Source organism: Lathamus discolor, chromosome 15, assembly GCF_037157495.1.
Source record: "Lathamus discolor isolate bLatDis1 chromosome 15, bLatDis1.hap1, whole genome shotgun sequence".
NCBI lineage: Eukaryota > Metazoa > Chordata > Aves > Psittaciformes > Psittacidae > Lathamus > Lathamus discolor.
In genome coordinates this window covers 3,022,257-3,035,097 of record NC_088898.1, presented here as the reverse complement: position 1 = coordinate 3,035,097, position 12,841 = coordinate 3,022,257, and the positions used below count along the sequence as shown (strand labels likewise).

General features: G+C 39.1%; 1 protein-coding gene across 5 annotated transcripts in view; it reads right to left on the bottom strand.

The window, feature by feature from the left end:
* Nucleotides 1–12,841, bottom strand: part of NEK6 (NIMA related kinase 6) — a 62,254-nt gene that overhangs the window by 29,720 nt on the left and 19,693 nt on the right. For 3 of the 5 annotated variants that reach the window (XM_065696032.1, XM_065696030.1, XM_065696033.1), the window contains exon 2: nucleotides 7,245–7,369. In XM_065696032.1, the coding sequence (XP_065552104.1) occupies nucleotides 7,245–7,337 (93 nt within the window). In that variant the 5' untranslated portion in view covers nucleotides 7,338–7,369. The remainder of the gene's footprint in view (nucleotides 1–7,244; nucleotides 7,370–12,841) is intronic. The other 2 variants (XM_065696031.1, XM_065696034.1) reach the window with 1 other exon arrangement.

Sequence of the window (12,841 nt, the reverse complement as noted above, 5' to 3'; positions counted from 1 at the left end):
TTCTTTACAGTATAAATAAAACTGACTACTATTCAACAAACAATAAAAGGTATCAATCAAGTATTTGAAAAAGCTTCCAGATTTCCAGGTGCCTGTGCAGCTCTGAACTACACTCACAGTTATTTGGCAGAGGTTTTGTAAACAAAGTCATGAAATTCAATGTTTTTAAGAAAAGTCACCAATAAAGTCCCCTAAATGGTGATTTCTGACCCACAAACTGCATCAATCAACCAAGACATGCTATTTTGAAAACGGTCACCTCTACAGCATTTTTATCACAGCAAACACAGGAGAAATGCCCACAACTAAAGCTGCTCTACCGCAGGCATCAACAAAAATGATTATTTTTATAAATGCTGAGGATACAGCGATGAGACATAAATCACAAACCAGACAGTGAAAAGATTATCAGGTCTTTTTGCCATCACCTTCCCCCTCATCCCTGGCAGCAGAAGGCTGTTTCTGGAGCCTGCCCTCTTCCACACCACTGCCCCGTGCCCTTGAGAACTTCCTCAGGATAAAGCTCAGCAGTTATGAAAAGAGGACTGCTGCTAAACTGGGAAGCTTAGATAGTTATGAACTCCAGAGGAGACAAAAACGCAACACCACAGTGTGCAGCCAATGCCTGCTAATTCAAGTAGGCACATAACTCCAGGCCACTGTGATCATTAGCTTTCTCAGTTTAAGCTCCCTAAAAGAGCAAACCTGCTCCTTTTCAGAGGAAACGCCAATTTGACTAATTACTTGCCAAGAAATGCCAAGGCCATAGGTAAGTTCTTCCATCACCCTGAGCATTTAAGTTATTTCATACCATCAGAAATGGTTTTAGTTTTCCTAGGCTAAAGATGTCGTAGTAAGAAGTTTAATTCATGCACAGTAACCTACACAAATAAGAGAGGTGCATGAGAATTTGCAGTTATTCACAAAGGTGAATCACAGAAATAGGAAGCTCATTTCATCAAGTGTTTCCTTTCAAGAGTTCAGGGAGTTTCCCTTTTAAGATCACTTCAGTCTCCTCTACACTGTGAAAGAAGCCCTGTTACCCACTTTACTGTACAGCCACCACTGCCATCAAGATTTGTGAAGGTTAGTCTCAGTACTTGGGCTATGCTTGAAGTTACACTGCATTTACAAGCTGTAACAATACGGCAAAATAAAAATTAAACTGAAGATCCAGGATTTGTTTCTCTAAGCTTTGCAGTATATACTTCACAATAAAACAGGAGTATCCTGTCACTGATGAGGAAAAGGGAGCCAATGGGTCATCAGATAAATAGCAGAACGTGAAGATAATGTTATTATTTACACACATTTCCCTTTAAGTAACTAATTCATCAACAAAGCAAGGCAACATGGGATGAAATCAGACAAGCAAATATTCAAAGGAATCAGCCCCTGCAGCTTTCTTAGTTTAAATATCACCAGAAGAACGTCTGTACCCAAGGATGTGTTCAACTTGACTGGTAACTAACATCTCCATTTCCCAACTTCTTTACACAAGAGCTTCTAGGCAGACGAACTGAGCTGTCCAGTCAGATTGCTTGATCCAGCCAAAACAAAGGTGTCAGTACACAGAACTACAGAACACTTATGCCTAATTAAAATATAGAAAGGAATCAAAGTACTTCCTTAACTGTCAATGTGTGCCTCCTGAGCCGGCTCTTTCTTGAGCTGCAAGAACATTTGAGCAAGTTTTTCCAACTTGGAGTTACTGTTCAGAATAAAGGTGGCAGCTTTAATGAGATTTTATGAAGTAACTACCACAAAACTTTCTTTTAAAGGAAGAAATCCATGCTACTGTTAAGGATGGTATCCATTTGCCCTTCATAAATCATTAAATTGTGCGTTAAAAGTAAGAGTGTTTAAGTGTAAATTAATATTTTAAGCATGTGCCAAGTATTATCTGGCACCTTCCTAACCTGAAAAAATAAATAAATGTTAGGAAGTGACAGGGTGTATGTGTGTGTCCTAACCACTTTCACATGGTTAGCACATAAAGTCTGCTTGCCATGCTGGAGTTAATGCTGGGTGATGACTGGACACCTTAGCTGATATGTTCTGGCATCCTCCAGGACTACAGCTGCATATTTACATATGCAATGACCTAGATTTGCATTTGCTATCACAACCTATCAGACCTAATTAAAGTAATGGAGCTTGGAGCTTTCATACAGGCTGGAAGATGTTTGATTTCAGTATAAACCAGAGAGTAAGCTCAGGTTAGACCAAACCATGCCAGAAAGCTCCCTACGGATTACAGCAGTCCATTTCGACATACATCTCTTTAAGCTTAACCTTATGTTTTGCTGTACTTAAACATAAGAGACTGCGCTTCTAAATACTGTCACAAGGTCAAGAATACCTAAGAAATATCTACCTTCTCTGAGTACCATCCCTTTAGTCTGGCCTTGCATACATTTCTCTTATTCCATGACTTCTTCCAACTCCTTCCAAATTTAACCACTACAATTTTTCATAAACCTGTCAAAGAACCAATATCTATTTTTTCAAATACACCATGATCTTTATTTCTACAATCTGAGAGTGTTTTCATATACAGATATAAATTGTGTGTGAAATTAGATACCACCATCATCTTCAAACCTGTTCATCAAAAATAGATTTTCTCATTTTCAGGATGGATTCAGGCTTGGTGAAGGGTTCAGGTCTGTGTGAATACAGTAAAACCAAGGTACTATCTGCAGAACAGGTTTCAAGGCCAATGATGGGGTTTGAATTCAAAAGAAGAGAAATAAAAGAAAAAAAGAAAAAAAAAAACCCACCAGAAAACCCCATCCAACCACTGGACCTCTAAAGGCACTAGGAAAACTGGGCTGTTTGCACATTTCTGCTCCCAAGGCAGCTGTAGGAAGGGGACGGTTTCAGAAGAGCTAGTTTTGAGACAAAGGCTGTTCTTTTTACCCATACAATGAAGTCTCATTCTTCTACTACTCCATTAAAAAAAGCTGAAGATAAAAGTAAACTAATTCCTCATTCAAATGAAGAGGCTATTCATTTTTACAAAGAAAGGCAGAGATTATCCCAAGAACAAGCTATTATGAACAACATCTCTGGCACACATCTTGTCTTTGAGACGTAATCACTGAAGTGAGAGCAAAACTTTCAAAGCTGGCAGAGTAATGCCACAAGAAGCCCCTGTCACAACACTTATACAAGTTTGCTAGAATTTTCCGCCGCCAATTTTGAGGTGTTACAGGATTTTCTGCAAAATCGAATTAGTAAGATGACAGGAGGTACTTTCTACTTCCATATTGTCAGGGATGTCTGCCGCAGTGCTGCCACAGGTGCCTGACCACAGGCAACTCTCTTGAGCACACAGGAACACAAACAGGTTAAAACTTAGAGCTCGACATTTGAGAGGTTCCTCCTAATCCTCCATACACTGCTATAACCACATGCAGGTAGGACAGCTATATCACACCTCCATATAGGTTTTGTATTATTTTAAATGAGTAGCTGTACAACTCAGAATTTGTATTTTTGGATAAGGAAGAATAAGACCTGTTCTGTTGATACATTTTCAATCTCCAGAACAATTAATGTGTGGCCAACAAATTTACTTCTTTGTAACTATTTAAAAGCTGGGGAAAACCTGAACAATCCTAAGAAAACCGTCCAGCAGCCTCCAACTCAATGTTGCAGGCAAAGGAGAGTACTGAGGGACAAAACCACCAGTAACATACTGACATGCTGCAGAGCAATGCCTGTGTGTGACGGCTTCTCCCAGTGGCACAGGAAAAAAATAACTCTGAGTTGAAAAAGGGGAATGTTCACTGCTAATTGCACAATATACAAACCTAGGGTGCTGATGTTAATTAATAAGGTCAGTTGTTCTATTGCTGTCTTATTGCCACACAGGAAACCAGCGCTAGTCATCAGTCTACACAAATGGTCACGAGATGTTTAGACTATAATCAGCCAAAAAATTGTTAAAGATTGGGTAACCAACAGTTAAAAAGTCAGACTCTACAATCTTTAGATGCCAATAAAAGCATCTTTCCTGTAGAGCCATGAAATGAAATATTCCTTAGAAGAGTAAAAACACACTCGCCCAATTAATTTTCTGAAATCTCATTAAAAAATTTAGCCCGACTAAGTCATACACTTCTGACCTGAATTTTAATTATCTTTATGCTGGGTAGAAGGCTTTTCTGATATTTGCAATGCATCATTAATTTTAAAGGAATTGTTTCCTTGCTTCTAAAGTGCATACTTCATCTGAATGACATTTACCATAAACTAATTTCACCTTTAAAAGACATCCGCGATACTAGATGGGGAAGCTTCAGCCCCTCCAGTTGAGCACACATACATTATAAGCAATGATTTACTATCAACATCAGCATTTCAAACCTCTTTATGATGTCCAAAATGATACACCCATCTCCTTTCAATAATGCCTACCTGAAAATAATTTTGCATACTTTGAGGTTGAAATTCCAGCATGAATTTATGAGAATGCATTAGAACAGATTGATTAAGAACTTGAAGCTCCCAAAAGAGGAAACTTTTAAAATATGGATTATCCTTCAAACATGTAGTCAAGTAATTACTGAAGGATACATAAGGTTTTTCAATTTGCAGCTTCAAAACTAGACTACACAGTCATAAGATATCCTCAACCTGACCTGCTCCCTAGAATTTGAAGTTTGCTGAAGAATTTGGCTCGAATCTCAAAGTTTTAACATCTCTATCAGATGTTTGCGCTAGCTTATGACAAGGAAAAAGAAAAATACCAGCTTGAAAATAGGAGACTCAAGGTGATATTCGTAAAGAAATCAGTATTAACATAAAAATAACCTAGGTATTCCAGAAACAAACTGAGAGCCTTTGCTTCAAGACGACCAGTTCAAATCTACCTGCAACTCACAGACCAAAATGAAACTACCATGAGCAGCTCTGCTAAGCTATGTGAGTATATAAAAGAGTTGTTTAGAAATGAGTTATTTAGTATGAAAACTAAGTATAAAAAAATCATAGCTCCATATTTTTATATCACTGATTTACTTCTAAATAACTTTTATTGCTTATTGCCATAAACACTAAGTAACCTAGAGACTTAAATAACATTTTCACTCTGGAACATGACTAGAAAATGTTCTGCCTCTTGCTGACAAACTTCACCAGGGTAATGCTGGGCAGGTAGGAGAACCAGAAGCAAACTGTGATTTTATCGGCCCTTTTATATTTATATATTGACTTACTGTAGAAGATGCCTAAACATGAAGCATTACTCAAGTGTGTCTTCTTATTACTATAGCCAAGACAAAAAGAAAAGTCTGATATACTCATAGCTCTATTCTGACTAGCTGTAAAACAAGAACAACACCTCTGTCAGATTGAAAAAAAAATTCCCTTATCTAAGACTCTAACAAGCTCAAATTCTGTTTTGATGCTAAAGCTTTAATCCCTGCCATTCATGGCATTTCTGTTAAGACAAGTTCGGTCAATTTTTCCTTCTCAAACATCTTTCTTCCACAAGCTATTATACAGCATCTCTGCATTACTTAAATCTTCAGAAGAAAGAAATGATGTAATTTTTGATGCTTCCACGTAACAGGTATCAGAAATGGAAAATTATATATAATTATGTTCCTGCAAAATGGAAAATCAGAAGTCAGTAATAAGCAATCATACCATGGCATCAGTGTCAGGCAGCCTGGCCTCTAAACAGGACATCTTTTAATATTTTTTAAACTGAGTTTGCTGAGGAGACACATTTTGTGCAGTTCTCTGGAAGACTGCCTATTTTTGTTACTCAGCTTTTTTAAAAATAGATTTTAACAACAAAACCAAAGAAATTCTTTCTGCAATCCTAATTCTAAATGAGATCATCCTCAGAACAGTTAATATACTCAGAGACCTCCATTAACACAACTTGGGTATTAAGAGAGTTGAGGGGAGGTTTCACTAACAATGACCATAGAGCAAGATGAGCCCAGTCTGTCTCGGCATAGCAGCAGAACACAGATTATTAGCTACTAATTACACTTAACTATGTCATTACAAATTCTAACATGTGCTCCAAGATGCCATGAATGTATCTGCTGCACAGGAACACTTCCTAATCTTGTTCATGAAATAATTACAGGGGCTCTATCCTGCCAAATGAGGCAGTAATTAACCCTAATTGCTCGAAATGCAACTGGCTAATTCTAGGAGATTAATCAAGGGGATTCAATTATTATTAAATGACTTAATATGACAAATTGCTACATTCGGAGAGGGGGGCTTTGCTCCATATGACATTACTTTCCCAGCAGTGCTGCGCAAGATACATTCATCGTTGTACTGTGTGTGCAGGCAACTTACGGCTTTCGCAAATCTTACACTGTGTTTGGATCCAGCTTTCCTAATAATCACTTCTTGGTCAAGGACCTGGATCAGCACTGGAGTGTGCATTTGGAATGACAAACTGACACCCGCACTCCCCTCCCCAAGGTGACTTTACACCACAGTTGCAATACCCTTCTTTCTGACAGCTTTTCTATGATGCTTTTTGTTTATTCCTTAAAATGCATACAGGTAAAACCCAATCACTCTGATCAATGGACAAAATGGTCTAAAAAAGGCAAGCCGACACAGTTCACAAAGTACAGGTTTCACAATTCCAGCGAGGGTACCACCACTACACTTTGAATGCAGGTCTAACCTTCGTTTTAGCCCACTTCAGCAGAAAGGCAGGGAAGAGAGATAGATATGAGCCACAGTAGAGAAACTTGATAATAGTATAGACAAAATACATTGTGGGAGAGATTCCAGAGACACACAGGAAATGAAGCCAGAGAGCCTGCAGTTTTGTGTAGGATGAACTTTTTCTTGTATTTGGTAATTACCTCTTCAGCATTTATTATTAAACTATAAAAGGAGATAAAATGCATTTATTCAGTTACACAATCAACTGCTTTTCTTTGGCCTTTTCTTCAAAGCACCAGAGAGAAGAAAGCCAACAGAGAACATGTTTTTATAAGATGATTTAAAAAGACTTGCTTTAAGCAAAATGCAAGCTATTTCCTTTTTCTCTTATTATCATCAAAAAACTGGATTCAGGAAACTCTGGCAGGCTGGCAGAATACCAAACTGGATATACCCTAAAAGTGCTCTAACTACACTATAAACTAAAGAGGAAAAAAAGAAGGCTGAATGCTAAGTAATCTATAGACCTTTATAAAAGGAATGGAAGAGAACACAGAAGGAGAAAGATTAAAGAGACATGTACTCACCTGAGGATCATGCTGGTATTCCTGCCCTGGCAGCTTGCAAAGAGGGTTGTTCTGGTCCCCTAGATGATGTGGATGATTATGCTGCCCTTCCATGGTATCATACCAAACTCTGCCTCACAGTTCTGCTGGAGTTAAAAGAAAGGGGAGAGAGAAGTCTCATCACTGTCCACTCAGCGCTGAAAGCAGCAACAGGTCAAAGCTACCATTGCTGTCCCCAGATTACAAACCAAAACCCTAAACATTACTGGTATCATTTCACAATAAGGAAATTAGCAGCAAATGGGTTTATTTGGTCAGTGGTATGTTAGCTATGAAAGATATCACTTTTGTCAACTGTAACAGTGGCACGCATTACCTCTCCTAGAACTGCTGAACAGAGATGATCCCCAGTTGTACCAGGCACTCAGTGCATAACTCAGCAAAGGTTAGCACATTTCCATATGTAAAGCAAGTGACAAAAAGTCCCATCAGGCCAGTTGCAGCTTTCTTTGGCCAAAGACAACCTAAAAGTGTAGCTTTACCCACATCCTTTCTTCTCCGCTCTGAAACTAAAAGTTGTCATGCAGGTTGGTGAGCCACAGGAAGCAGTGGCTACAAACCATGTTAGCTTCAGTGAGATCAAAGTATTATTCTAGGAATAAACAAACAAACAAGGGAAATTTCCATGAATTATTTTGTACCAGTTTTACCTACAGCAATTGCTAAGCACAGCTGTCCAGCAGAATGTCCTACAAAAAATACAGAAATTAAAAGGGTGTGGTGTTGGAGTACAGAATCTAATAGAAGTTATCAGATACACGCCCTAATGTAAGGAAGTGAAAATAAATTCACCATCTCAAATTATCCCTCACCCTGTAGAGACCAATTCAGTCTCCCTTCCCTCCTTACAGTGTAAAAGTCTCCTTTGTGAAGTTCTGAGTCACAGCAAACAAAATTGAACCTTCATTTATGCTGGCAGCACAGCTGGTGGAAAGGTGTGAAATCCAGCACTTGCAACACAGAACTTCTACACAGCTCCTCTTGGTTTACCTTGAATCTAATTATTTCACAATATGCTGAGATTAGTTTTATTTTGAGCAGTATCATAAAGCCAATATAGACGAACAAATATACAAAAACTTGTGAGTAACAGGAAGGAAGAAGAGATACCGGAACTTGGGCGAGAGGGCTCAAAAAAGAGGTTATCATCGACCCTAACACAAACGAATCAGAAGGAATTGGAAGTGTGGTAGTGGGTTTCCATTCTTTAGATCTTTTCTATAAAGGAGAAATTCCCACATGGCTGAATGAGGTCAAGGAACTGGTTTCCTGAACTGTCCAACAACTACCCTGGTAATTTTGTCAGCTGTTCAGGGGACACTGAGAGCAGATCTCAGTGCAACTTGCTCCACGCCAGTCTGGGGTCAGGCTCTGGTCCTCAAAGCATATTCACAGCATATACAAAATGTGCACAGTAAATACATGAACATCCTTTCCCCACAAAGGGCTGTGTGAAGGTTTGGGGGTTTATTTCATAATGTTATTCATAGCCAGTTATTCATTATCCACACACTCTAGGTAATATGTCATTTAGAGTCACATTGTTGCCGTCCTTAGCGGTGACCAAAAGCCTAATAGTGACAAGGGAAGATTTAGTGGCCAACACAAGCATTTGCACAAACTTGCTTCAAGAGTTTTGGCAAGTATTCATTCAGTGAAAGAGCACAACCTGACCTCATTAGTGTATTAATAGTGCATGCCTGGCACTTGGGCAATGACTAACTCTTAATTTAAAATACAAAGGTATTCTAAATATTTGGGGGAGTGGGGGAGAAAATATGATGCAGAAGAATTTCTATTGCAAGTTGTGCTTGGTTCTTTTAACAGTTGTCAGTGAAATAAGCCTTTAGCTCTGGCAGATCTTTCCCAACACCACCTACTGTAACACGTACACACACAGTATCAGGCAGAAAGATGAGAAAAGGTTCATTGTGTTTCTTAAGCAAATGAACTTTCACTCTAACAAAGCACCCACTAGAAAAGAGTTGTGAGAGCTGGAGTACCTGCTGCACAGAACCAGGCTAACACATGGGCTGCTCTCAGTAAAAGGTTTTTAAAAGTCAATACTAAGAAACTCCAGTGGGAGAAGGATAAAATTAGTGTGAAGTGTGATTAAGATTCCTTCGGTATCAAGCTTTATTAGTAACCAAGAGAATACTTAAAAAATAAAAATATGTCTCAGTATCAACATTAAGCTGTCCTATGAAATTTCTATTCAGGATTTGAAGAAAGGCTGTTTACTTGAAGAGAGAACACACCACATGCTCTTTTTTAGCCCACAAGATCAGAGAGCACTCTGCTACGGACCGCAGGCCACCAAAGGCCTCATTTATCACCACTGATCTCTAACGGGATTCAGAAATTTCATATTTACAGCCTCCAGATAAAAGGCATGTCCAGGCAGTGTCATGTGAAGTATCCGTAGTCTGAAACGGATCAAACATCGTGTCTACCATGTCCTGCCTTCAGAAAGGACTAAAGCTCAAAAAGAGAAAGGGAGTCATTTCTGAAGACGAACACATGACCTATCTGATCACACACAAACCTGGGACATTCCTATGAGAACCGTAACTTCCCATTTGCCACAAGGAAGCTCAAGGTACAATTACTTTTACCATAAGGGATTAGACAACGGGAAGGCAATTAACAGTGCAGGACAGTCTGGCTGCCATCAGCATGTACAGGAATGTATTAGGTGGAGTATTTGGGTCTGGTCACTGTTTGTTTAAAGCACTACAGCTGGAAGCAAAGGAAGAAGTAAGAACTAAATATCAGCTTTGAAAAGAGATACGGCACAGCTCACATGACACCAGCCCCGAGCCCTGACACCTACAGGACAGTGTGTCCTGCTGGAAGCTGTCAGCTCGGCTATTCTGGGCTACTGGCAAGCACACACTATAGGTAGACTGGAAGGGGGATCCCCAGGAAGGAGCTTCATGGAGGGTCTGGAACTAACAGCTAATGCCACAAAGGCACTTTATTATGTCAAAAAGGGTACACAAATTGCACAGAACCATAGTTCTAGAAAATTTACTGGATTCTTGAGATTCTCTCTTTTAAAAGGTCCAACTACTGAATCAATATATTGGTTGAAATGAAAATTTAATTACAATTTAAATTCTATTTTTAAACATAAAAATGTTGAGCGAAGAACATGACACTGAAAACCAGGGACTTTCACTCCTATTCCAGATACCTGCTCTTTCCTGAGGAAGCTACCATGTTTTGAGCTCCATTTCACTAAACCTGAAGATAGCATGCACTCGATCCTCTTGTCCAGATTATTGATAAAGATGTTACACAGAACCAGCCCCAGTACTGAGCCCTGGGGAACACCACTTGTGACTGGCTGCCAACTGCACTGAACTCCATCCACCACTACTCTTCAGGCTGGTTACATCAGAGCTGGTTTAGACTGCTGAACAAAACCATAAATACATCAGAAATGTTTAAATCTGTTCAGCCACTCTACCACTCCACTCAGGCTATACAGCCTGTACATTTAAGCTCTCAAGGAATGCAACAGTTACCATGAAACCCTTCCTTGTAATTAACATAAGCACTTTAATAAGATGTAGCATATCAAAAGCCACACCTTGATTTCTTTGAAAAGGAATCATCTTCTCAAAGTTGAATGAGTTACATCTCCCACCTCACTCAAGCTAAACAGGTTAGTATAGAAGGATCTCATGCTAAGAGAAGCCATTTCTCCAGCATCATGTAAATGTTCATTAAACACACCCCAGTAAAAAGGCTGAACCATGTAACAATTTCGCTTAAAGCATGTAAAGCCTCATTAACTGACAGTGCTATCAATAGGTAATGAATTTTCTTTTAATAATTTCTTAAAGTAAGTTCTTTAAGTAACACTTACTGCAGCAACATCCAAAACCCGTGGTCACCATAACTAAACCAAAGTCACATCTTCCCATCTAAGCCAGTCTTTGACCTGAATGAGAAGTGGGAGAAAAATCTACTAGCCTGGTATATTTCAGGATATAACTCTACCAACTGGACACAACTTTAGGTGTCACTTTTTTAGCTGCAGCAGTATCACTGATACAATACATCATGAAAGAAATCAAACAGGGAAGGAAAAAAGCTACTCAAAACCTAGCAGAGACAACACCACTGCAGATACAGTCTTATTTCCTTATTGTCAAATGAGGGGGGATGAGGAGGAACAGTTGCAGACAAATAAGTGAGGATTTTTATATGTGTTTAAACAGCCAAAGACAATAGGTGGAAATAAGAGGTCTTGGAAGAAGCTCTCTTCACATTGGCATGTTTTCATTTACATTGTTCTCGCTCTGCACTCTCACTTCTCCAGTGACAGGCTTTTTTATTCCTGCTTCCAAATTTCCTACGAAGCTTTGCAGTGTCAAACATCTTCAGGCTGGGTCTTGGCCATGACAGTAAATTAGAACAGTTTTAAATTGCATGAAGCATCACATATCTTCCCAGAAAGGGGATAAAAGAACAGGATCAGCATCAGCAAAAGGCCTTACAAAAAAAAACTTAACAGCTTTCTGAGACACCCAAGTGTCTCATACACCTAAGTCCCCAATAACATGTATGTCTCAAATATCCACATATACAAAAGGACTATATATAGTTCATAAAATCTCTTGAAGCATTTTCCAGTTCTGAAGACAGATTTCCACCCTACATTAATCAAAACTGGAGCATTTATCTTTACCTCCAGAAAAGCTGCTTTCAGAAATATACACTAAAAAGGAAAACAACTGATAGCAACTGGGCTCCAGCCCTGGATTAAGGAGCAGATAACCGTATTTGGTTACTGGTAAATAAAGCACATAGAGCAAGATTTCAAAGACTTGATGCAGCATTACATCCAGGACATTCCAGCCAAGTCGTGTTAATGATGTATCACAATTTGGTTTACTATTTTGCAACAATCCTCATTAGCCAAATTCCATATAACTTGGCTTGGCTGCCAACCAATGCAGTAACTTTTACAACAGCAAAAGCATCAGCAGTTCAGGTTACTTTCAAATACTGGAGTTTATGATCATCCAACATTAGCAAAATCAATTACCTCGTACATGTGCCATCTCTGTTACAGACATGGGCTCATGTTCCTCTGCACCAACCACAAATGTACTCATTATCATACCAAAATCAGAGGGAACTCTCATAAATACAGATTCCACTGATATTTCAGTGGGTATTTAGCTGCATAGTTTAAAGTGAGACACATGTTGTCTTGGTAAAGCTGTTAACTCTCTAATACAAGAAAGACACCATGACAGCATAGAACCACACATAAAAAGTGGCAGCTCCCATCCAACTGGATGGTGCAGGCATACAACTGTTTGCTTGTACCTGACCCACTGGGGGAAACAATTCCTAAAACAATGGAAGGAAGTGAAAGACTTCCAACTGAATCAGAAGCCAACTTAAACCAGTATTTGAGAAGATGTAACTGAATGCAGTGCAGAGCTGCTTCCCTTCTCCCAATGAATCTTAAGGTATAAGCTGACAAACCTTGAAAGCAATGCACTGAGAATACCCAAGGTACAAACCTGAGGTTGAAG